Source organism: Sciurus vulgaris (genome assembly GCF_902686455.1).
Source record: "Sciurus vulgaris genome assembly, chromosome: 3".
NCBI classification, from domain to species: domain Eukaryota; kingdom Metazoa; phylum Chordata; class Mammalia; order Rodentia; family Sciuridae; genus Sciurus; species Sciurus vulgaris.
This window is the reverse complement of record NC_136463.1, coordinates 103,152,731-103,179,910: the sequence shown is the minus strand read 5'-3', so window position 1 is coordinate 103,179,910 and position 27,180 is coordinate 103,152,731. Positions and strand designations below refer to the sequence as shown.

Below are 27,180 nucleotides of genomic sequence, written 5' to 3'. Positions count from 1 at the left end.
AATTACTAGAGATGTTGTACACTTTTTCATATATTTATCAGTCGCCTGTATGTCTTCTTCTGTAAAGTGTCTGTCCAGTTCCTTGACCTGTTTATTGATTGGGTTCTTTGTATTTTTGGTGTAAAGTTTTTTAAGTTCTTTATAAAATTTTGGAGATAAGTATTTTATCTGAAGTGCATGTGGAAAAGATTTTCTCCCACTCTGTAGGCTCTCTCTTCACGTTCTTGATTGTATACTTTGCTGAGAAAAAGCTTTTTAGTTTGAGTCCATCCCATTTATTGATTCTTGCTTTGATTTCTTGTGCTTTGAGAATTTTGTTGAGGAAGTCTGATTCTAAGCCAACATGATGAAGATGTGGGCCTACTTTGTCTTCTATTAGATGCAGGGTCTCTGGTCTAAGATTACTAAGTCCTTGATCCATTTTGAGTTGAGTTTTGTGCAGGGGGAGAGATACAGGTTTAATTTCATTTTACTGCATATGCATTCCCATTTTTCTAGCACCATTTGTTGAACAGGCTATGTTTTCTCCATTGTATGTTTTTGGCTCCTTTGTCTAGTATGAGGTCACTGTATTTATATGGTTTTCTCTCTGTGTCTTCTATTCTGTACCATTGGTCTGCCTGTCTTGTTTTGGTGCCAATATCATGACGTTTTTGTTACTGTTGCTCTGTAGAATAGTTTAAGGTGTGGTATTGTGATACCTCCTGCTTCACTTTTGCTACTCAGGATTGTTTTGGCTATTCGAGGTCTCTTGTTCTTCTGGGTAAAGTTCAAGATTGCTTTCTCTATTTCTATGAGGATTGTCATTGGAATTTTTATTGGAATTGCATTGAATCTGTACAGCACCTTTGGTAGAATGGCCATTCTATCAAATTTTGACAACGTTAATTCTACCTATCCAATTACATGGAAGATCTTTCCATCTTGTAAAGTTTTCTTCAGTTTCTTTCTTTATTTAGTGTTCTGTAGTTTTCATGGTAGAGATCTTTCATCTCTTTTGTTACATTGATTCCCAAGAATTTTTTTTTTTTTTTTTGAGGCTATTGGGAATGGAGTGGTTTTCCTAATTTCTCTTTCAGAGGATTCATCACTTATGAATAGAAATGCATTAGATTTACTTGTATTGATTTTATATACTGCTACTTTGCTGAATTCATTTATTCTACAAGTTTTCTAGTAGAGTTTTTTAGATCCTCTAAATATAGGATCATGTCATTGTCAAATAGTGACAGCTTGAGTTCTTCTTTTTCTATTTGTATCCCTTTAATTTCTTTGGTCTATCTAATTGCTCTAGCCTGTGTTTCAAGGACGATGTTGAATAGAAGTGTTGAAACAGGGCATCCCTGTCTTGTTCCAGTTTTTAGGGGGAATGCTTTCAGTTTTTCTCCATTAAAAATGATGTTGACTGTGGGCTTAGCATAGGTGGCCTTTATAATGTTGAGGTATGTTCCTTCTATTCCTATTTTTCTAGTGTTTTAAGCATGAAGGGTTGCTGTATTTTATTAAATACTTTCTCAGCATCTATTGAAATAATCATGTGTTTCTTAACTTTAAGTCTATTGAGATGATTAATTACATTTATTGATTTTTTGGTTGTTGAACCAACCTTGTATCCCTGGGATAAACCCCACTCAATCATGGTGCACTATCTTTTTAATATATTTTTTAATGTGATTTGTCAATATTTTGTTAAGGATTTTTGCATCTATGTTCATCTGGGATATTGGTCTAAAATTTTCTTTCCTTGATGATTCTTTGTCTGGTTTTGGTATCTGAGTGATACTAACCTCATAGAATGAATTTGGAAGGGTTCCCTCATTTTCTATTTCCTGGAGTACTTTGAGGAGTATTGGTATTAGTTCTTCTTTAAAGGTCTTGTAGAATTTGGCTGAGAATCCATCTGGTCCTGGTCCTGGGCTTTTCTTGGTTAGGCTTTTGATGGCTTCTTCTATTTTGGTGCTTGAAATTGACCTGTTTAAATTGTGTATGTCTTTATAATTCAGTTTGGGAGGATCTTATGTCTCTAAAAATTTGTCAATGTCTTTGATATTTTCTATTTTGTTGGAGTATAAATTTTCAAAGTAGCTTCTAATTATGTTATGTATTTCAATGGTGTCTGTTGTGATCTTTGCTTTTTCATGAAGAATTCAAGTAATGTGAGTTTTCTCTCTCCTCTTTGTTAGTGTGGCTAAGGGTTTGTCTAGTTTGTTCACTTTTTCAAAGATCCAACTTTTTGTTTTGTCAATTTTTTGAATTGTTTCTCTTGTTTCAGTTTCATTGATTATACCTCTGATTTTAATTATTTCCTGTCTTTTACTATTTTTGTGTGTGTGTGTGTGTTGATCTGTTCATCTTTTTCTAGGGCTTTGAGATGTAATGTTAGGTCATTTAGTTGTTGACTTTTTATATTTTTAATATATGAGCTCCATGCAATGAACTTTCTTCTTAGTACTGCTTTCAGAGTGTCCCAGAGATTTTGATATGTTGTATCATTGTTCTCCTTTACCTCTAAGATTTTTTTTTATTTCCTCCCTGGTTTCTTCTGTTACAATTGCATCATTCAATAGCATATTATTTAGTCTCCAGGTGTAGGAGTAGTTTTTGTTTTTTATTTTATCATTGATTTCTAATTGCATTCCATTATGGTCTGATAGAATACAAGGTAGTAGCTCTATTTTTTTTGTATTTACATTTACTAAGGGCTTCTTTGTGGCACAGCTTATAGTCTATTTTGGAGAAGGATCCATTAGGTGTGGATAAGAAAGTATATTCACTCAATGATGGATGAAATACTCTGTATATGTCAGTTAAGTCTATATCATTGATTGTATTGTTTAGTTCTATAGTTTTTGTTTGGAGAATCTATCCAGTGGTGAGAGCAGTGTGTTAAAGTCACCCACAATTACTGTGTTTTGGTCTGTTTGATTCTTAAAATTGAGAAGGGTTTGATGTACATAGATGCTCCATTGTTTGGGGTATAAATATTTAAAATCATTATGTCTTGCTGGTTTATGGTTCCCTGGAGCAGTATGAAATGTCCTTCTTTATCCCTAGGTTGGTTTGAAGTCCACTTTATCTGATATGAGGATGGACACCTCTGCTTTTTTACTGAGTCTGTGTATGTGGTATGTTTTTCCCCATCCTTTCACCCGTAGTCTGTGGATGTCTTTGACGATGAGTCTCTTGAAGGCAGCATATTGTTGGGTCTTTCTATTTAGTCCAATCTGCCAGTCTGTGTCTTTTGATTTATGAGTTTGGGCCATGAACATTCAGGGTTATTATTGTGATATGATTTATATTCCTGGTCATTTGGGCTAATTTTGGTTTTTAACTTAACTTGGTTTCTCCTTTGATTGGCTTTTCTTTTAGGGTAGTTACTCCTTTTGCTAACTTGTATTGTTGTTTTTCACTTCTTCCTCTTGAAATACTTTGCTGAGAATGTTCTGTATTGCAGGCTTTCTATTTGTAAATTCTTTTAACTTTTGTTTATTGTGGAAACATTTTATTTCATAGTCAAATCTGAAGGTTACTTTTACTGGGTATAGGATTATTGTTTGGCATCCATGTTCTTTCAGTGCTTGAAATATGTTGTTCCAGACCCTTCTTGCTTTTAGAGTATGGGCTGAGAGATCTGCTGATATCCACATTGGTTTCCTTTTATATGTACTCTGATGCTTTTCTCTTGCAGCCTTTAAAAATCCTCTTTATCTTGTATTTTCATTGTAATGTGTCTTCTTGTGGATCTGTTGTAATTTTGTCTACCTAGTGTTCTGTAAGCCTCTTGTATTTGATTTACCATTTCATTTTTCAGGATTGGGAAATTTTCTGATATTACTTCAGTGAACAGGTTGTTCATTCCTTTGGTTTGTATCTGTACGTTCCTCAGTCCCAATAATTCTTAAATTTGGTCTTTTCTTGATATCCCATAATTCTTGGAGGTTCTGTTCATGACTTCTTAACATCCTCTCAATTTATTCAATTTATTTTCAAAATTTATTCAAAATAAATTTTGTCATTTTCTGAGATTCTGTCTTCCACGAGACCTATTCTGTTGGTGATGCTTTCTGTTGAGTTTTTAATTTGGTTTATTGTTTCTTTTATTTCAAGTATTTGTTGTTTTTTTGTTGTTGTTGTTTTTCAGAATTTGTATCTCTTTATTGAAGTGTTATTTTGCTTCCTGCATTTGCTCTTTAAACTGTTTACTGGAATGGTCACACATTGCCTGCATTTGCTCTCTCATCTCATCTTTTACTTCATGGTTCTTTTTAATTATGCAGATTCTAAATTCTTTTTTTTTTTTTCTCATTAAACTTTTGTTTTAATGGGTCTCAAAATTCTGTGACAGATTTTTGGTCAAGTTGTTTCCATTAAAAAGTACTGATTTTAAAAACTAATAACTTAAAACTGCCACACACACACAAAAAAACAAATGGTCCACAAAACATTCTCCTTTCCTTCTGAAGGTTTTACGATGCATTATCATCATTAACCAGTCTTTTACTATTAAACTTAAATGGCCAATTGAGACAAACAGTTCTGAGACCGTTCTTCCACCACTGATTAAGACTGGGGTGGCAGGTGTTAGGGGTAATATTCATTTAGCCTTCTGAGCTTTCTGGGCAGACTTGGTGACCTTGCCAGCTCCAGCAGCCTTCTTATCCACTGCCTTGATGACACCCATAGCAACTGTCTGCCTCATATCATGAACAGCAAAACGACCCAGAGGAGGATAGTCAGAGAAGCTCTCAACACACATGGGCTTTCCTGGAACCATATCAACGACAGCAGCATCACCAGACTTCAAGAATTTAGGACCATCTTCCAGCTTCTTACCAGAACAGCGATCGATCTTTTCTTTCAGCTCAGAAAACTTGCAAGCAATGTGAACTGTGTGACAATCCAGTACAGGGGCATAGCCAGCCCTGATTTGGCCTGGATGGTTCAGGATAATCACCTGAGCAGTGAAACCAGCTGCTTCCATTGGTGGGTCGTTTTTGCTGTCACCAGCAACATTGCCACGACGAACATCTTTGACAGACACGTTCTTGACATTGAAGCCCACATTATCTCCAGGAAGAGCTTCACTCAGAGCTTCATGGTGCATTTCAACAGACTTTACTTCATTTGTGACATTGACTGGTGCAAAGGTGACCACCATGCCAGGCTTGAGAACTCCAGTCTCCACTCGGCCCACAGGGACAGTACCAATACCACCAATTTTGTAGACATCCTGGAGGGGCAGACGCAAAGGCTTGTCAGTTGGACGAGTTGGTGGTAGGATGCAATCTAAAGCTTCAAGCAGTGTGGTTCCACTGGCACTGCCATCTTTACGGGTGACTTTCCATCCCTTGAACCAAGGCATATTAGCACTTGGCTCCAACATGTTGTCACCATTCCAACCAGAAATTGGCACAAATGCTACTGTGTCAGGGTTGTAGCCAATTTTCTTAATGTAGGTACTGACTATCTTAACGATTTCCTCGTATCTCTTCTGACTATAGGGTGGCTCAGTGGAATCCATTTTGTTAACACCAACAATTAGTTGTTTCACACCCAGTGTGTAAGCCAGAAGGGTATGCTCATGGGTCTGCCCATTCTTGGAGATACCAGCTTCAAATTCACCAACACCAGCAGCAACAATCAGGACAGCACAGTCAGCCTGAGATGTGCCTGTAATCATATTTTTTATGAAGTCTCTGTGTCCTGGGGCATCAATGATAGTCACATAATACTTGCTGGTCTCAAATTTCCACAAGGAGATGTCAATGGTGATACCACGCTCACGCTCAGCTTTCAGTTTATCCAAGACCCAGGCATACTTGAATGAGCCCTTTCCCATCTCAGCAGCTTCCTTCTCAAATTTTTCAATGGTTCTTTTGTCGATCCCACCACATTTGTACATCAGATGACTAGTAGTGGTAGACTTGCCCGAATCTACGTGTCCGATGACAACGATGTTGATATGAGTCTTTTCCTTTCCCATTTTGGCTTTGATTTAGCAGTGGTTTTCACGACACCTGTGTTCTGGCGGCAAACCCGTTGCGAAAAAAAGCGCAGATTCAAAATTCTTTTTCTGTCATTTCTACTGCCATGCTGTCATTGGATTCTATCAAAATAGCATCTTGGTTTGTTAGGAACACTTTCTTCCCCTGTTTTTTCATATTGTTTCTGTATATTCCCCTCTAGCAGTGAAGATCAGAGGTACTGAAGTTCCCCCCTGCAGGATTATTGTGACTGTGAAGTTTTCCAGTACCTCTCCTTTGAAGTGGGGGATCAACAATAGCAGCACCCAATACAGGGAAAATGCAGCCCTGAACCAGAAGAGCCCCTAAGTCTTTAACATTATTGTAATAAACAGGATGAGTTTGATTACTATTTACAGTATTTCTAGTTGTGAACAAAGTGGATGGGGAAGGGTGTAGGTTGTAAGTGGGTAAATAGAGGTACCTGCCAAAGGGCCTCCAGTCTCCTGTAGTAGTCTCAAGAAGGGAGCTGCCCTTCCAGTGATGATGGCCATACCCTCAAGAATAATTCAGAATGCCTGCACCAGCCTCCAAAGAAGCTGGGGAGCCTCAGTGAGGGTGCACCGAGTTAGCACAGGGGGCAGGCGCCAGTGTCCCTTTGCGGTGGGCGAGCTTGGCAACCAGTGTCCATCCGCTGTCCTTCTAATCTTAAAGGAACATTATATTAGTACTTGTTGGAAATATTTTGTGGTTCAAATTAGCAAAGCATTTGTAACATAAGTACCTAAGTAAGCACTGCTTAAAGTAGTATTTATTACTTGACTTTTAAGGTACTCCTATAGGAAATACATGCCAAGAGAATGAAATCTTTTAGCCAAAGACAGTCTCAAGGAGAATGTTTTAGTCAGATTTTTTACCACAGTGACCAAAAGACCTGACAAACACAGTTTTAGAGGAAGAGATGTTTGTGTTTGGGGCTAATGGTTTCATATGTCTTAGTCCATTGCTTCATGCCCTAGGATGAGGCAAAACATCATGATGGAAGGGTGTAGCAGTGTGTAGAAACTCAGGTTATGACAATCAGGAACCAGAGAAAGAACTGTGCTCCACAAGAAAAAAATAGAATCCCCAAAGCACACCCCTGTGACCCACTTCCTACAGCCATACCCTCCCTGCCTCCAGTTGCCACCCTGTTAATTCCTATTTGCAGAGTGATGTATTGTCTAGATTAAGACTCTCAAAACCCAAGCATTCACCTCTATCTTTCTTGCATTGTCTCATACATGATCTTTTAGGGTGCACCTCATATCTAAACCATAACAGAATTTTACTAAAATTATTTTTTTCATTACTCTTTTACCCCCATTCCTCATTGCTAGCTTTGTTTGGGGCCTTATATTGCAGTACTTGAAATATAAAAGTGTTGCTAGTTGAGGGACACTAACAATTAGAAAATTTTCATTAGAATAATTTGATTATGGATAAAGAGAAATATATACAATAGAGGGTATTTACAGAAGTGTCATTTAACCTCGTCTGTAGATTGTGTATGGTTGTTGAATGAAACAGGAAAGGAAACGTTTTTTGGGGGGATTATTCTATTGAATGGATGGGTAAGAGAAACATTTTGTATAGTAGGAAAGGAAGGTGAAGAGTAGGTTAAGGCAAAGAGAAGAGTAGTTGTAAGAGCTGTGTAAAGTGTGGTATGAGGGTGTCAAATAAGCTGGAACTTGGAAAAAAGAAACCCATTGGGAATTTTTTAAATTTGAAAAAAATTTTAATATTATCATATTTAAAAGCATGTATTCATTTTGATTCTTGAAATGGCAATTCTAAATAATTTTTCAGCCAATAATGTTTATTATATTCATCTTGAATTTTTTTTGTTTTTAAGGATTGCATTTTGTTGAAATGAGCAGTCGTAAATCAAAGAGTAACAACATAATACATGCAGAGTGCCTTTCTCAGGTATGTATTTTCCAGACTCTCAAGGTCTTATTACGATGCAAAGATAATCAGAAAAATAGTCATCTAAGTTGAATTTTTTTCTTAGCACTTAGGAAAACAAACTCTTTCCCTTAGAGATCAGTATGGGATCATCTGAACACCATATAGAAGCAAAGCTTTTCAGAATGTGCAATGACAGACGTTGTTATGGTTGTTCTCAAGCCCTTTTGTGTCATTTAATAATGTTTGTTGTATAGTAATGTCATACTACCTGATTTTATCCTTGGTCTTTGAATAGTTGAATCCTGTCTTACTCATGTCTTCCTAAAAGTGATCTAAATTCAACTTAGTAAAATATTATCTTCAGAATATGTTTTGCACTACTTTTTAAAAAAATTATCCTAGGTATCTTATTCATTTTGGTGATGATGTACATAAAACTGCTTTTTTAATTTTGATTCATTGCTTAGTTCATTGCTAGTATTTGAAATGCAAGTCATTTTTATATGATGATGATTTGTCTTGAAACCTTGCTGAATTCATTTGTTCTAAGTTTTTTTTTTGTTTTTTTTTTTTTTTAGTGTCTTCATTAGGATTCTCTCTATTTCATGTCATCTGTAGATACAGATAGTTTTACTTCTTCCTTTCCAATCTGGAATCCTTTGATTTCTTTTTCTTGCCTAATTGCCCTGGTGATAACCATCAGTAAAATGTTGAATAGGAATGGTAAGAATAGTCATGTGTATCTTATTTCTGATATTAAGGGGAAAGCATTCAGTTTTCACCATTATAAGTGATGTTAGATATACCTTTATTGTACATGTCCTTTCCTAGTTTATTAAGTGATTTTATATTGAATGTTTAATGTTAAGTGCATTCTGTATTTCAAGTATTAAACATATATCTATGTCTTTCTCTTTGGAAGCTTATAATATGGTGGAGGAATAGGCATGGTATTTCCATCCTGGGATTTCCATTTATCTGACTTGACCTCAACCGTGTTAATTTTTTAAAACAAAACTAATGTGATTATAGTGCTTTGTAAAACCTTACCTTTTCTTCACTTTTCCTTTCTTCCTTACATTTTTTTCTTTCTCTTTTGTTTTATGGTGTGGTTAACACTAAAATTATTAGAATTAATCATTGACCTAGGCAAGTTTTCTGCGACTGAGCTATATCCTTTAGCTCTACCCCTTTGTTTTTATTTTTTTTTTTTTAAGGCAGATCTTGCTAAGTTGTCCACACTGTTCTCAGACTTGTGATCCTCCTGTCAGAACTTCTTGAGTAGCTAGAATTATAGGCGTACACAACCACACCTAGTCTTATCCTTCTTTTTGAAGGAAAATGTTTGACTCTGTTTCAAAAATATTTCTTAACTTGGGTATAATTTATGTACCTTTGTGTACAAATTAAAGTTTTTCCATATACAAGGGAGTTAATTTCTGTATACCTGTTTAACCTGCTTCCAGCATACTGTGGGTATTTGAACCTTTCAGTTCTTCACTACAACTTCGCTTCCTTTTTCCTTATATTTTATACGTCGTTATTGTCTAGTGTATTTTAGTGTTTTGTATTTGAAAGATTGAGGTTTGCCTTATTATAGATCTCATCTATGTAGAGGAATATATATAATTCACTGATTCTGTATATATAGCCCATTTGAGTGTTTTACAGGTATCAACCATTACATGTATAACATCAACATTGTCTTACAAGATAACTACCTTAATCTTCAAACAGGCCTGTTATAAAGATATTATTATCTCCATTTTATAGATAAAGAAATTAAGATTTAGAAAGACTTAGCCTTTTTATATACATGGCTCTTCTAGCACCAACATCATTATTCTTTCCACTTTTCTGAAATATAACCATGGATTGTTTTATCACTAGTAATTGTCCTACAGGTAAAGAGAACTCAGATTTTTTTCTTTGGTACATGAAGGATGAATTCCATGTTGTCAGTCTGGGAGAATTAAATAATTTGAAGCCTCTTACTTAAGCCCATGGGGCCAAATCTGAGTCATCTTCCTAAGGTTTTTGATGGAACTCTGAGCAGGTCCATAAAAGGAATGACTTTAATGTTCCGCTTTTTAGAAAACTGTACTAGATTATTTGACATAGTAACTACTTACAAGGATCTTTTTTCTTAGTTCACTCCAATGATTCCATACTTTTTCTTTTTTCTTTGTGAGTGGGATGGAACCCAGGGCCTCAGGTATCCTAGGTAAGCACTGTACCTCTGTTACGCTCCCAGCCCTGATCCAATTCTTTCTTTATAGCCTAAATAAATGTGTTTTCTCTCACATAACCACACATTCGTTTATATAGTTGAACCAGTACCTTTTTGTTTGTTTCTTGAATTGGTAATTTCTTGACAGTTTATTTGCATTTTTTTTAAGGGAGGATCATACACTTTTATTATTATTGTGTTGTGAATCTAGTAGTTCTTCAAAATTACATGAACTTTAAAAATTTTTTTGTTCACTTCAGAATTCTGACTTTTGTGACAGGTACAGATTGATAGTATTTGAGCTAAGCCACTTTATATGTGTTCAACTCTAGAGTTTGAGTGTGTGGTACATGACCATTATTAGATTATGTTGCATGATTAGATTTGCTTCTGTCTTTTTGCCTTGACTGACATTTTATACAAAGTGAAGTATTAATTCACTCACATGCATGAAAACAGTCCCCAAGTTGCCAATGTAGCTAAAATAAGTAATTCTCCCCCTTTTTGAAACTTTCACAACTAAATTCTCATTACTTCTTTGGGTTTTGATAGGTAAAAAGAATCATTAGTTTTATAACTCAGGAAAATGGTAACAGAACTCTTAAGGAGAAGGATTTAGTAAGGATTGAATTAATTCATTAATACCTATTCTCAACTTTCTCATTCAGTTTTGAATGCTTGTATAATATTTTTATATTTATCCACTTTATTTTCATCAGGTACAAAGAATATTACGTGAAAGATTTTGTCATCAGATTCCACATACTAACCTATTTGGAGTGCAAGTACAGTACAAGTAAGTTTAGGTATTCCCTTGTCAGTTTTGAAACTAATATTTGCCTACCAGGTTTTGAAAATTAATCATACACAAATTTGATCTTGTTAAGATAGAGAATACTTTTACACACAAAAAAAGTAAAAAGTTTTGCTTTGTTTATAGGAACAATATTATGAAATATGGGCGGATATAAATAGTTCCACAATGAGGAAACCCTTTATCAATCTTGTTTAGTTTCTCTTACCTGATACCATGGAGAGAATGCTGACCTTCTTGCCTATAATATTGGCACTCAGTTCTGGAGTTAAAGGCCAGGGTGTTAGTAGAAAAAGGGATCTCTAAATGCAAGGTTCCTAAGAATTGCCTGTTGTTCTTTGTCCCCTACCATCATAAAATTCATTGTTTTCCAAACTTAATAGGTTTCCTCTTCAGATTTTCAGAGTATCAGCACTGGCCTACTATCTTTTTCTCTTATATTCTTCTTTTTAGGACTATTTAGAGCCTAAGTCAAGATCTCCAAGGGAGAGAAAAGAGGAATTGCTGCACAAATTAATATTTAACTTTTAAAAAGTACTACCAGCAAATGATTCCAGCCTTATATTTGAAAGCTTGACCTATTTATATCATTTCAGACATTTAATTGAGCTGCTAAAAAGAACTGCTATCCATGGAGAAAGTAACTCTGTACTCATTATTGGACCCCGAGGATCAGGAAAGACCATGGTAAAACTGCTAATTTCTGGTGTTTCTTTGCTTGGATAAACATGTGTTGATTATTATTTCAGATACATTAAAAATGATTTTTATTTCTCTATTTTACAGTGTTTTTTCCCTTTTAAAAATACAGAAGACATGCAAAAATCTTACAAAATTAGGGTGGGGTATTTAAGTAAAGCATACTTTTTATTACCTTTTATTTCTTCCCAGTGACAGTTTATTTCTTGATGTTTGTTTTATCCTCATCATTGTGCTTAAAGTACTACAGACTTCCTGAAGAAAGAAACTAACATTTATTGAACATGTATTTTGTGCCCCTATACTTACATTCTTTCAGTCATTCTTTACTTTAGCCCTGCAGGGTAGGTTTTATCCCTTTTTTTATAGATTAGGGAATTTTCAGACCATGCTTCTCCCCGCCCCCCGCCCCTTGTTTTTTTTCTTTTACTATTTATTGTTAAACTCTGAGCAGTTTATTCAAGTCCGTTTGTCTTTTGTAATTTTCTTCTACTTTCCCTGTTTATCATATTTGCTTAGTTACCTCAAAAAGATATTCTTGTTTTTCCCCCTCCGTCTTTCCTTTCATATTCTTGATTCAATATAGAAGATAAAATAAACATGTTAAACTCAAAAGTAGTATTATTTAATTTTAAGTGGTTAGGTTGTATAAAAATTTTTCTTATATTTTCTACCCAATAAATAAATTATTTGATATTTTCTGACAATGAATTTTGATTTCTGTTAGTCACCTTTTTATCACTGTGACCAAAATACCTGACATGAACAACTTAGCGGAGGAAAGATTCATTTTGCCTGATGATTTCAGAGCATTCACTGTATGGTCAGCTGGTTCCAAGGCAGAAACATCATGAAGAAAGGTCCTGGGCAGAGCTAAGCTGCCAAGGAGCAGAAATTGACAGGAAGGGGCTAGGGAGAAGATAAACCCTTCCAGGGCACACATCCTAGACCTACTTCCTCCAACTAGGTTTCACCTACCAGTAGTTCATCCCATCATCAGTGGGATTAATCCATCAAAGGGATAAGTCCACTGATGAGGTCAGAGCTCTGGTGATTAGATCATTATCTACAAACCCCCACCATTGAAACTTGCTGTACTGGGACCATGATTTCAACATGTGAGCTTTTTGGGAACCTTTCAGAACCAAACCATAACACTGAGTAATAATATACTTTTTTAAATATGGGTAGGGTTATGGGGCACAACTTAAGAACAGACGAATCACCACTGAGAAGTCCAAATTTGAGAGTCTTTATTAAGCCAGCCAGCTGACTGTCTCACACAGTGCCCCAAAAAATGGTATTGGGAGAACAGCCCTGACCACAGGGTGTAGTTCTTATACCAAAAATCACATTAATCGTGTCTGTTGCTATGATTCAAAATTACACATTAACATCATGAGATCATCGACAGGGGAAAGTGGGTGAAAATGACCCCTACCTAGGTACAAACTAAAGAATGGTTGCTAACATCCACACAATCACTGTTCACATGATACATTGTTTAGGAGCAATAAGTATCAAAAGAGAGCAATTTTTCTTTACATAGGAATTATCATTCTGTATTGTTAAACATGTCGCACTAAGTAACTGATGATGGGCACAGAGGCAGGGTGTTCCCATGGGAGAAGCTTATTTATTTCCTACATAACATGGAGTCTCAGAGCAAAACGGAGTCTGTTTAGTCATTTCCTTTAGAGTCTGACCTACGACATTCTTATGGAGTCATATCTGTCAGCCCATCACAGGTAGTGGAAGTAAAATTATGTAATTTTTTAAAGCAATGTATGTTGACTCCACATTATGTAAGATGAGAGAAATTAGGATTTTGCTTTTATTACCCATTTCTTTTTAAAGTATATAAATTGGGACTTTAGATTATTTTTTATTTCAAAAAGTTTCACCTTTATTATATTTACAATACTGTTTTTTAGTATGGTCTGTAACTCATTTCAGTGTTTTTGCTCAGTATCTGTAATCACTGTTTCTTCATTTGAAAGGGTTTTTTGGGTTTTGTTTTGTTTTTCCTCTGAATTTAACTTCAGTGCCATTTTGGATAATTTATGAGGGGATTATGTGTTTATATGGTTTTGAGCTATTATATAACTTCCAGTATGATTGGGGATTGAATACTTTGGTTGCAGGTTTTTCCCCTAGAATTATATAGATTTCACTCAATTTTTGCTTTATGGGTAACTTCAAAGACAGGGTTTTCTTATCTTTTATAAATTATCAATCTGGATAGGCTAAATTACATGGTCGTAAGAATCCCAAATTTCCATCACTTCATTCAACAGAAGTTTACTGAAGTTCTTACTCTGTGCTTACTGTGGATGGAAAAAGGGACACTGCCCTTTGTAGTCACTCAAGAGGAGTGTTAGAGATAAACTAGGCCTGCTTTTGTACAAGAACTCCAGTGGCAGGAAGGGAGAGTTGTGGATGTACTCTTTGAAGTTTCTACCTGACACCACCTCACAGCTTTCTGGATATACTGAGTCATGGGGTCATTCCTAACTTCGGAGAGCAAGGAGTTATATTTCTACTAGGTACCTATGTGGGAGGTTAACCAGAAGTATTTGGTGAATGTCACTATTGACTACAGAATAGCTAACTTGTTTTAGTGATTTTTTTATTTTATTTTATTTTATTTTTTTTTTTGGTCCCCATCTAAATTCTTGTAGAATTTCTTTATCTTAAAAATATGAAAATTTCTAGAGCTCGGTCTGTGTTGGTGATAAAGTTAGTATGAATTTAGGTCTTTCTTCAGTAAATGTTAACTTTGTTTCCAGTTATTATTTCATCTTTGGAAAAGACATTATAATATGAATGTTTAAAGAACATTTTTAGATAATAAGAAGCTCCATATTATATTTCTTAAATGAAATATAGGAAGTACATTATGTGATGTATCATTTCATAATCAACTGTGCATCTGAAACAAAATGGCATTATAGCAGAGAACTTGAATCTCTGAATTTGCATATCAAGGTGTCAGTCCTAAAAATAAACTTGAGTAGCTTAGTGACTGAATTTTACTCAGAACTTCATTTTATAAGTTTGTCCCCAAAGATACAGTGAAAGTGCAGAAAAAAATGAAACACAAAAATGTTCAAGTAAATACACATGGTAAATACTATTTCATTAGAAAATTGGCTTTAAAAAAATATTTTTAATAGAAAAGTTCAGAGATTGTTTTGCATTCCCATATAATTCTGTCCCCAACAAACATATACATACTTAATATCTTACCTTTGTGTGGTACCTTTGTTAATGAACAATACTGATATATTAGCATAATAACGTCAGATTCTCTGTGTTATACAGTTCTATGGAGTTTGACGAATAATGTCATGTATATACTTTTACAGAGTTATATAAAATAGTTTGTCACCATAAAATTCACCGTGCTTCACCCATTTATCCCTCCCCTGGAACTCCTGACAATTGATCTTTTCACTATATCTATAGCTTGCCTTTTCCAAATATATTTAAATTGTTCCATTTCCTCTTACGGCTTATTAGCTCATTTTTTAAATTGCTGAATGATATTCCATTGTATCCATGCTTATACCACAGTTTATCTATTAATCTATTGAAGAACATCTTAGTTGCTTCCAATTTACCTGTTAGAAATAAATAGACTTTAGTGTGCAGATTTTTATGTGGAGGAAAGTTTTTGTCTCAATTGTGTGAATACTTAGGAACACAATTGCTGGGTCATATGTTAAGGCTATATTTACCTTTGTAAGAAATGCCAAACTGTCAGTGTGACTGTACCTGCTTGCTTTCCCATCAGCAATGAATAAGATTTCTTATTGCTCCACATCCTAAGTATCACTTGGCAGTTTTAGAGTTCTTTGTATATTTGTGATTTTACTTGTGTTTTACAGATACTTTATCCACCTTTGTGACTCACCTTTTAATTTTATAAATAGTGTCTTTGGAAAAGAGAAAGTTTTAAATTTTAACAAAATTAATTTTTCAGTATTTTCTTTCAAGGGTGATGATCTTGCTGTTGTTTCAAACCTCATCACCAAACCCAAAGTCAGCTGCACTTTGTTGATGCTATAGAAATTCTAGAAGTCTAAAGTTTTGCATTTTATATTCAGATTTGTGATTCATTTTACATTTAATTTTTATGAAAGGTGTGAGCTCTGTATCTTATTTGTTTTTTATTTTTGCATTTGACTCTCCAGTTGGAGGGGAAAAAACACTATCTTTTCTTCATCAAATTGCCTTTGCTTCTTTGTCAAAGATAATTGACTTCATGTAGGTCTGTTTCTGGGGCTTTTTATTTCCTTGATCTGTTAGATATGTTCAATTTGTTGTTTTTTGCCACTGTCTTCATTACCAGAGTATTTTTGTTTTTAATTCTTTCTAGATATACACGACAGTAGAGTATATTCTGACATGTTATACATATATGGAATATAACATTTTCTAATTACCATGGTTTTTATAGTCAGCTTTGAAGTTAAGTACTCGAAATCTTGTGATTTTGCTCATCTTCAGTATTGTGTCAGCTGTTCTGGGTGCTTTGTATTTCCATATTGTGTTTAGAATCAATTTGTCAGTATCCATAAAATACTAGGACTCTCTGTATTGAATTGCTGGTGTTTTATGTTTAACCTGTAGATCACATTGGTTAGGAACTGACATTTAACTATACTGTTTTCCCTTTCATGAACAAGAAGTATCTTTTTATTTATTTAGATATTTCTTTTTTAAATTTTTTTATTTTTTTGACTTTTTATTGTATTTATTATTTTATGTATTCATTTTCCTATCCCCACTGTCCCATCCCTCCCTTCACTCACCCTGTACTATCCAAAGTTAGCTAGATATTTCATGAGTTTTTGTGTTCCTTATATTGATCTTATATATATTTTCTTAGATTTATACCACAGTATTTTTTTGGTAGTAATAAGAATTGTGTTTTTAAATCGCTTTTTCCAGTAAAATTCAAAATTTCTTGTTGCTAACATATTAGCAAATAATTGGCTTTTGTTTATCATATCCTGCAACCTTGTTACAATTGCTTGTCTGAGGTTTCTTGTGCACTGTAGAAATTTTTCTTTTTTAGTTAGACAGTCATATTATCTATAAGCAAAGATAATTCTGATTCTTCCTTTCCTATCTATAACTTTTATTTCCTTTTTATTTTCTAAGTCATTCATCAACTATGTTTAAGACTTGATAATAAGATTTAACTAGTATACTGTATACTCAATAAGAATTTAAGGCTGTTTTCACTAATGAATGCCATCCTACTATTTTTTAATATTATTTTTCATTTCTTCTTATTTCTCACTATTAAATTATCAATTATTAAGCCTTTCTTCTCATTTATCTGCTTTTTTTCATCTTTTTCTTCCTATCCCTCAATATTCTACCATATGACTAATGTGATTTCCTATACTAAGAGTTGTCTTGTTGCTCCTCATAATTCCATATTGGTTTTCTAATGATCCTTCTTATCTCGCTCCTTATCATGCACTTTTTTAGTTTATTCTGTTGAAGTAACATTTATTTCATAAAGTATACATTTTTAGTAGTAATTAATCTTTTTCATCCACTTGATATTTCCTTTCTTTCACATGATAGCATCTTTTTATAATCCCTGTTAGGTTTATTCCATATACTTAAGTTTAAAGGAGACAGATTTATTTAGTAGAATTTATCAGTCAATAAAATGGATAGATTATTCTTGATCATAGTAACAGTTTATCTAGTAGTTGCTTCTTCTTAAACCAGAGAGCCTTGCCCTCATGCCGTGAAGTCCATTTATCCAGTAAAACTTAATGAAAATCTGGAAGAATCCCTTACCTGGTACTTCATTTTGGTATAGTTTAGTTTATTTGTGCTGCACTTCAATATTGAGAGGTTGAAGAAAGGAGGAACATTGTTTGACTTGCACTGCTTTCATAATTTGTTGTGTGGGGAAGGTATCCTGAGATACAAAAATAATCGAATCAATTTTCAGATATAGTCTATTATCAGACAAGAAGAATTAATGGAGTAATTATACAAATTCAGATTTTAAAATAAGATCATAGTATATTTAAAAGTGTGTCCAAACTGAGATACAAATATGCATAACCTATAGTTAATTGAAAAAGATAAGAGATGAAGTGATTTCTTGTCTTTCAGAGTTTATTTTAAAATGTAGGCATTGTTCCAGCTGACAGTTTGAGCCTGAAAGTACTCTTCTACATAGCGTTTACTATAGATGAACTTGGGAGATGATCCAATAGGACGATTCTTCTTGTTGTGTAACAACGAGTCTTATATACTTTGTTAATATTTGGAAATAGTAGTGGTTGAGCATAAAAATACTTACATGTTAGCATATCTAAGAGAATTATCCAGGTGTGTTTGTAAAATTAATTTTCTAAAAAGTACTTTTTTCTACAAAGGATATGGAAAGGAGTTAACCAAATGGTTATGTTTATCAGTGTTGTATTAATAACATACTAAATATTTTTACTGTATATGGTAGTTAAAATTATTTGAAAAGATGACAGTGTATCTGGGGAAAAAACTGACTTATACAGTTGATTCCTAACTAATTACAGAATAAATTTCTGAAAAATCCAAATTGGAACTAAAAGTATTACTTGAAGATGTATTTGTTAATGCATTTATCATTTTAGACCATACACATACTCCGTAATGACAGTAGTGGGCAGATAGAGGCAAATAATAACTTGGTATTTAAAGTAGGCATAGTGGAAAAAGTCCTATAACTCTTTATACATATGTACACTGAAGAGATTGTTAATATGTATTATTATATTCTGCAAAGGATTTGAAATGGTTTTCAGTAATTTGTCAAAAGATTAAAGAAATGATTTACAAATTAAAGTCAGAGTCAAGAAAAACTACAAGACAAAGGGGAAAGAACCCAATGACATACTTAAAAAAGCATGATAAAAGCAGTATTTTGATGGAGCATATTTGTTGTCCAGGGTTGTGCTCTTGTGATAGGGTCTGACCTGATCCAAAGGCAAAGAAATATCATCTTGCCTCAGTTCTTCATTGTAATTTCTTAACTGGGATACTACTAGTAGCTATGACAGTTGATAACTTTAGATTGTTCCCTTGTAAGAAGACCTAGCCTACTTGTGATCTGAAGTAGAATTTTCCATAGTCTAAAAATCATACAAAAATGGCAATAGTAGTATGTTTAATAACCTAATATAAAACCTAGAAGTTTAAAATGAGGATATTTGCTGCTGCTGCTTTTGCACAAAGAGACAAATAAGAGTAGGATGTTGCCCGTGCAAGTAGTTTTAATAGATTCATTTTTAAAAATAGTTTTCCAGTTGCCCCACTGCCTTTCTTAAATAATTTTTGTCTCCCTAAATTTGATTTCATCTGTAATAGTTTATTTGTATATTCTTCTTTTCCTGAATCATTTGTCTTGTGATAGTATTCTTCTAATATTCCTTCAACTTTCTTTTTCCTTTTGAAAGTTTCATTATTCTTAGTTCTGTTTATTTTCAAATTTTAATAAATATATGCAATGATAATATGAAGAGATGTCTATGATATGGCAGTTTAAGAGTGATACTATGGCTCAAGTAAAAAGAAGCATAAATAGGTGGCAAAGAAACCTTTAATTATGAAAATGTGAAACTTTATAATTGGATGCTTTAAGGCAATTAAACACTATATGACTCTAAGTGTATCTAATAGTAATTTCTATTGGCATTTGTTATTAGTAATAATGTTTCATTGCAACCTTTAAGTTTCTTTAATAAAGACTGTCTTTGTCCTTGGTGACTAATAGAATATTTCTTTTCAATTAATTTACTGATATTTCTCACTTTCTTTTTATGATATCATACAAAGTAGTTCACAGTATTCCACAGTAATTGACATATTGGGTGTAGAGTTTTTTTTACAGTCATTTAATATTGTTCTGGTAAGTATTTTTCAGTAGCTTTTGACTGATTTTTTTCTATACTTAGAATGAGTGTTAAATATAAAATGTAGTAAGACATGAAGTTCATAAGGGACTCTAGTTTACTGTGACATGTGTAAAAATATTTCTTTTAAAATTTTAGGGTTGGACTAGGATATAGCTCAGTTGGTCAAGCACTTGCCTTCCTGTGTGAGGCCCTGAGTTTCATCCCCAATACCCAGAAGAAAATATGTTTTGTTTTTAATATTAGAAGTTGTTTCTAAACTTTTATTAGAAGTTTGGGTAGATAATTGAAACAATGCACTATCAGTTCTTGCTCTAGTATCTTAAGAAGAGTCAGACGTGAGGTTCTAGTTCAACTTGCTATAAAAAATATTTGAAAATTTGGTAATTACAATTTGTTTATATCCTGTTCCCCCCATTCATAATTTTAAAAGGGACATTGGCTTCTTATTATCTCTTCCTAGTATTAAATATTTTATTAACTCTTCAATTTTTTTTAGTTAATAAATCATGCTTTGAAAGAACTCATGGATATAGAAGTAGTGAGTGAAAATATATTACAAGTTCACCTAAATGGTAAGTAGGCCATCAGTTTGAATGGAAAATGATACAAACCACAGGGTTTTTTTATCTTGTGAAACTAATTTGTGTGCTTTAAATCTGCAATTATATTTTTAAATCTAAATTCATATTTAATAGCCTTGAACAAACCATACACAATGTTAGAAATTAAAAATTGATCATTATGAAGGCACTTATGGACTCTGTTTTTTGTCTTTATTTTTCTAAATAATGGTATCCTCAAGGAAGTCTGTTTATTGACAATACCAAATGTTTTTATTGCAGTTTTTTAAAAATGACAATGCAAACTAACAGACTTTATTTCTTTCTAATTAATTTTTTAAAGTATTAGAAAATTTATTTGGGTAATAATCTGTGTCAAATACATATTTTGATTTAGTACTTTTAATTGGGATATTTTTCAGGACTGCTGCAGATCAATGATAAAATTGCTCTGAAGGAAATCACAAGGCAGTTAAGTCTGGAAAATGTAGTTGGAGATAAAGTTTTTGTAAGTATTGTATATTTTATTAAATGAACTTCAAAGCAAAGTGTCCACATAGATACTTTTATATTTCTGGAAGGTTAGGAGAGGGTTTCAGAGATTTAAGTTAAAATATGGAAGACTCTTGTCAAAAAATATACAGTATATTAGGATACATTTAGTTATCAAACCTTTATATTTGGATTTTTATCATAGATTGTACTAGTTCTAAAATAGCTAAGAAATCCATATTTCTGTACCTATTCCCTAAGTTTATTCCTTTTCAGATAAGTACTTTCTATCCTTAGAGATAAATTAATATTAATCTATTAAATAGCAGTTTATTTGTAGTCTTCTGACTAGTGTAGTATGGGCATAGTAAAAACTTCTGAATTTAAAGCTACAATAATTACTTCTGACTCTTGCTTTACTACCTTAAATCTCTAATGATCTTGGACTGATGAATATATCTGAATTTTAGATTCTTCATATGTGGCACATATTTCACAAGGTTATTCTAAAGAATAAAGGAAACATTAAACTTAATTTAGATTAAATGTTACTTTTCTGGTTGCAAATATGCTATACAAATGTCAGTTATCTCTTACTATTTAATTTGCAGATATTTATCCATAACTCAATTATCATACAGCATGCAGTCTCAGGACAGTGAGCATCACTCTAATTTAAAGTCACTGGTCTTAAATGTTTTCACAATTATAAACTTTTTACTGTCAACTATTTTATGGACCTAGGAAAATAGGATTAATTTGAGACCTTCCTTTCATGAGGAAATTACCTATCCTTACACTGCATATGCAGTTGTAATTGGACACTAATATTCCAAGTTCATTTTCTGATGACTGGTGATCATGCAGTGCCTTCACTGTATTCTCATAGCTATGTATTCTCTGCTGCAGTGACATGACCATAGTTGTGTAAGCATTTAGGAATTTCTTTTCTTTAATTACTATCTATAAAAATCTGAGCCAACCATATGCTTTCCTTTCATATTTTGCAGATCTTTGAAGTACAAGTTCATAATGCTCCATCAATAAATACAATGTTCTACCTCCTGTTTAGAATGTAATGCCTGAGCTAGTGACCTACTACTTGGTCAGAGGGAGTTCTTATGTAGGCTCATTTTGACTTTTGGTTTCCAGTTGATCTGAATAGGTGTTTCTGACATTCCTAAATGGACATATTCATACTGGATATTCATACCCAGTCAACCCTTGGTGGCTATAGGCTCTGCATATGCATTTGCAGCCTACTATAGATTAAAAATATTCAAGAAAAAAAAAGTGTATCTGTACTGAATCGGTAGACTGTTTTCCCTTGGCATACCAGTATAGTATAATAACTATTTATGTATCATTACATTGTACTATATGTTAAAACTAATGTAGAAAAAATGTAAAGTATAGGAGAGGATGTACATAATTAATAAGTAAATATTATGCTGCTTTATGTAAGAGACTTCAAAATCCATAGATTTTGCTTTTCATGGTGGGGTTCTAGAGCCAGTCCTCCAGAGATAGCTATAGAGAAATTACTAGTTTAACTCCTTCATTAAATAGATGAATATTTGGCACTCAGAGAGCATATAGTATGCCAAAAGTCATAAAATAAATGTTAGCGTTTGAACATTTGACTCCTAAGTCACTTAAACTCAATCCAGAGCAGTTCTGTTTTGATATAGTAAACACATGCATAAATATGTTGTCCATATATTCATGCATATTTATATAAATATGCATATATTTGTACATATTTGTATATAAAATATGTATAAAGTACAACATATTTTTATTTCACAAATATTGTATATCATTTACATATTAAAATATTTGTATGTATATAAGCATATAAAATATGTATATTTTCTTAAGTATGTTTGTACTTTATCTGGTTTTTTTAATACTGAAAAGCCAAAAGACAAGTCATCTTTGAGTAATTTTGACCACTAATTTTCTAAATTATTGTATCCTAGAACCTTTGTTGTATTATGGAACAACACCTTATTGTACCATGGAAGTAGTATTCTTATAATAGCCTTTAATCATCACAGTCTGTATAAGTTCTTAAAAACGGATTATGCTATTTTATATCAGATGTTTCCATTGGGAAGCTAACAGGTGGGTTTCTTTCTCTTCATTACATGTCCTCAGACTTAAAGTTGGCTGTTTCTTGAAAAAGTCTGATGAAATAAAAATTTATGACTTTAATAAAAAATATTTGAATCTGAAACGTCTGGATAATGCATCTGCTACGCTGTTAGATTTCATCCAGAATATTTAAGTTGCATTCAGAAATACTTTGGCTATATTCCAAGGAAACATAGACAATTTTGATGTGATAAATACAAATTTGTCAGAATGCTCTTGAATAGACAAACACTATTACAGTATTTAATGTTTTCCTTGGAGGCCACCCTCTAGTTCTAGGTTTCTTATTAACATAATTGTGGAAGTCAATGGGTTTTACCTTGACATTTCCATGCATGCCTGTATTGTGCATTGGTTGTGTCCATCTTCCTTTCTACCCTCTTTTACTCTGTTGCTTCTCCCCTCTTTCCCCCCCAACCACCTTCCCATTCCCTAATAGTCACTCTTTATTTTGTTTTTTTAAGTTTACGTGTATGAGAGAAAATATGTACTACTTTTCTGTGCCTGGCTCACTTCACTTAACGTAATGCCCTACAGTTCATTCATTTTGCTGCACATGACAGGAATTCATTCTTCTTGTGGTTATTTCTCTATTATGTATATATACAACCTTTTCTTCATTCATCTGTTGACTGGCACCTAGGCCATTGTGAATAGTGCTGCAGTAAATATGGGTTATACAAGTATCTCTTTTGTATACTGGCTTCATTCCTTCAGATATATACTTAGGATATATACTGTGACTTCATAGTGGCTATGTTAATTTACATTCCCATCAGTAAGGTACAAGAATTCCTTCTTCCCCACAGCTTTCAAGTACTTGTTATTTTTTTAAAATAATAGTTATTCTGATTAGGGTGAGGTGGGCTCTCAATATAATTTTGATTTACATTTAAATGATGGTTAAATATTTTGAGCAGTTTTCATATATTACTGGCCATTTACATTTTCTACTTTTGAGAAGTGTCTTCAAATCATTTGTTCATTTATTGATTGGATTGTTTTTAGAGTTGTTTATTTTTGGGTGTGAATCCTCTATTAATAAATAGTCAGCAGAGATGTTTGCCAATTCTATAGATTGTCTTTTTCACTCTGTTTGTTGTTACCTTTTCTGTGTAAATGTTTTATATGATGTATTTCTTAGTTCTGCTTTTGTTTCCTGTGCTATTCAGTCCTATTTAGGATATCACTGCCTATGCCAATATTTTGAAGTGTTTCCCATATGTTTTCTTCATAGCTTCAAATTTTCACGTCTTTGATTCATTTTGAGTTGATTTTTTTGTTTGTTTTGGTTTTTGGTTTTTGTACAGAATGAGAGATAGGGGTCTGGTTTCAATCTTCTGTAGATCTCCAGTTTCCCTAGCATCATTTGTTGAAGAGACTTTTCCAATTTATGTTTTTTATCACTTTTGTTGAAATGTAGACAAGCTAGTTCATTTGTGGGTCCTTTATTCTTTATTAGTAGTGTATATGCCTGGTTTTTTGCCTTAGGATATCTCTGTAGTATATTTTGAAGTAGGTATTGTAATGACTTTAGACATCTTCTTTTTTCAGGATTGCTTTGGCTCTTTGGGGTATTTTGTACTTAATGTGAATTAAGTATTGTTCTTTCTAGTTCTGTAAAGAAAGCCATTGATTTTCATGACTTTCTGTAGATCATTTTGGGTGATATGACTATTTTAACAATATTAATTCTCCCAGTTCATGAGCATGGGTGTTTCTCCACCTCCTAGTATCCTCTTCAGTTTCTTCAGTGTTTCAGAGATCTTTTACCTTCTCAGTGAGGTTTGCTCCTAGATTATATTTAATTTTTTGAGTCTCGTTAATGGGATTGCTTTCCAAAATTCTTTCTCAGCAAGTTTATTACTGGTATACATAAGCTACCGATATTCATGTTGATTTTTATATCCTGTTACTTTTTACTTAATTTCTTTATCAGTTATAAAAAGCCTTTTGGTGGAGTCTTTAGAGTTTTTTAGTATAGAATCATATCACCAGCAAACAGGGTTCATTAGACTTCCTCCTTTCCTACTCTTATTCCTTTTCTTTCTTTTTCTTACCTAATTGCTCTGGCCAAAATTTCTAGTACTGTGTTGAATAAGAGCGCTGAAACTGAACATTCTTTTCTTGTTCCTGATCTTACTGAAAATGCTTTCAGGTTTTTTTCCATTTGTTGTGATGTTGTTGGCTGTGGCTTTATCATAAATACCCTTTACTATGATCCTACTATACCTAATTTATTCGGGGCTTTTATCATGATGTTGAATTTTATCAAAGGTGTCTTCTGTGTATATCAAGATGATCATGTGCTTTTTATCTTTGATTTCAGTTTATTTACTGTATTACATTTACTGATTTGCATATGTTGAACCATCCTTGTAATGAAACCAACTTGTGGTGTGTTATCTTTTTAATAGATGCTGAATTCAATTTGCAAGTATTTTATTGAGAATTTTGCACCATTGTTCATCAGGAATATTGGTCTCTAGCGTCCTTTATTGTATTCTTATCAGCTTTGGGTAGCAGGATGCTATTGGCTTTGTAAATGAGTTTGAAAAGGATCTTTCCCTTTCTATTTTATGTAATAAAGGAGCATTGGTGTTCTTAAATGTCTGGTAGGTGAATTTATTTGGTCCTGTGCTTTTCTTTGTTGATAAACTTATTACTACTTTAATTTTGTTGCTTTTATTGATATATTTAAATTTTTTAATATCCTCTTGGTTCAGTTTTGTTAGTCTGTTGTGTCCAGAAATTTATCCATTTCTTAATACGTTTTCCGAATTATTGGCCTATAATTTTTCAAAATATTCCCTAGTGATGTTTGAATTTTTTTTTTAATTTTTCTTTTTTAAGTTGTAGGTTGGCACAATATCTTTATTTTATTTTATTTTATGTGGTGCTGAGGATCAAACCCAGGGCCTCACGCATGCCAGGCGAGCGCTCTAACATTGAGCCACAACCCCAGCCCTATTCTTTGAATTTCAGTGTTGCTTGTTGCAATGTCTCTCCTTTTTTTTTTACCTCTACTTTTATTTATTTGGCTCTTTTCTGTCTTTTTGGTTACTTTAGCTCAAGGTTAGTCAGTTTATCTTTTCAAAGAACCAACTCTATTTTTATAGAACCTTGCTTTGTTTTTTTTTTTGTTGTTGTTGTTTGTTTCATTTATTCTTGCACTGATCATTATTATATCTTGCCATCTGATTGGGGTTTGTTTTATTCTTGTTTTTCTGAGACCTTGAGATACATCATCATTTGTGATATTTTAGGTTTCTTTGATGTAAGCATTCACTGATATAAACTTTGCTCTTAATACTGCTTTTGGTATATCCCACAAATTCTAATATGTTATGCTTCTGTTTTCATTTCATTCTAGGAAATTCTTTATTTCTCCCAATTTCTGCAATGGATCACTGATAATTTAAAAGTGTTTTGTTTGATCTCCTTAATTTCTGTAGTTCTTGCTGTTGATTTTTAGTTTCATTCCATTGTGATCTAATAAGATGCAAGAAATTTCAGTTTTTTCAAATTTGTTAAGAATTGAAGTGGCCTAACATGATCTATTTTAGAAAAAGTTCCATGTAAGTATGGAAAGAATGTATTCTGCAACTTTTATGTAGAATGTTCATTAGATATCTTTTCAATCCATTTGATCTATGGTATAATTTAAATCTGATGTTTCTCATTGATTTTTTTTTTTTTTTGCTTGAATGATCTATTGGTTAAGTGTGGGTTATTGAAGTCACCCACTAATATTGTGTTTGGACCTGTCTTTCCCTTTAATGTTTAATAGTATTTGTTTTATAAATTTGGGTGTTCTACTGTTCAGTGCATATGTTTTTATAATCTTCATATCGTCTTGATGGAATTGCTGCCTTGATCAGCATGTAATTATCGACGTTGTTTTTCTCTTCTAATTGATTTGGTCTCTATTTTGTTATATATATAGTATAACTTCTCCTGCTTCTTTTAAGATTCCATTTACTGGGAATATTATTTTCCATATTTTTACTTTTATTCTATATATGTCTTTCCAAGTGAGGTGAGTTTCTTTAGCATCCTGTTGAATCTTGTTTTTTAATCTTGTCAGCCAGTTTGTACCTTTTACTTTGTGAATTAAAACTATTTATATTCAGGGTTATTATCAAAAGGAATATATAGTTTTTCCTTTCGTTTTGTTGATTTTCTTTGGGTGTTCTGAATAGTCCGTGTTCATTTGTTCCTCCTTATTCGTTTAGACATTTGACTGTTTACCAAAATGATGTTTGATTTTTCCTTATTTCTCATTTGTATTCTTCTAGGGAGATTTAGTCTTTCCTGTGCTGTCATGATTATGTTTGTCTCTCTCTTTTGGGTTTAAGGGTTCCTTTAAGTATCTTCTATA

At 33.0% G+C, this 27,180-nt stretch overlaps 2 protein-coding genes across 7 annotated transcripts in view; one reads left to right on the top strand and one right to left on the bottom strand.

Annotated features, from left to right (window-relative positions):
* Window positions 1-27,180, top strand: part of ORC4 (origin recognition complex subunit 4) — a 125,200-nt gene that overhangs the window by 34,678 nt on the left and 63,342 nt on the right. For 4 of the 6 annotated variants that reach the window (XM_079132475.1, XM_079132473.1, XM_079132476.1 and 1 more), the window contains exons 2-6: window positions 7,858-7,931; window positions 10,863-10,939; window positions 11,554-11,644; window positions 20,087-20,162; window positions 20,573-20,658. In XM_079132475.1, coding sequence (XP_078988601.1) covers window positions 7,875-7,931; window positions 10,863-10,939; window positions 11,554-11,644; window positions 20,087-20,162; window positions 20,573-20,658 — 387 coding nt within the window. In that variant the 5' untranslated portion in view covers window positions 7,858-7,874. Of the gene's footprint in view, window positions 1-7,857; window positions 7,932-8,537; window positions 8,637-10,105; window positions 10,138-10,862; window positions 10,940-11,553; window positions 11,645-20,086; window positions 20,163-20,572; window positions 20,659-27,180 lie in introns of those variants that run through there. The other 2 variants (XM_079132478.1, XM_079132477.1) reach the window with 2 other exon arrangements.
* On the bottom strand, window positions 4,286-6,053 carry LOC306656893 (elongation factor 1-alpha 1-like). Its single transcript, XM_079132480.1, has one exon. The coding sequence runs from the start codon at window positions 5,981-5,983 to the stop codon at window positions 4,595-4,597; it is 1,389 nt and encodes a 462-aa protein (XP_078988606.1). The 5' UTR covers window positions 5,984-6,053; the 3' UTR covers window positions 4,286-4,594.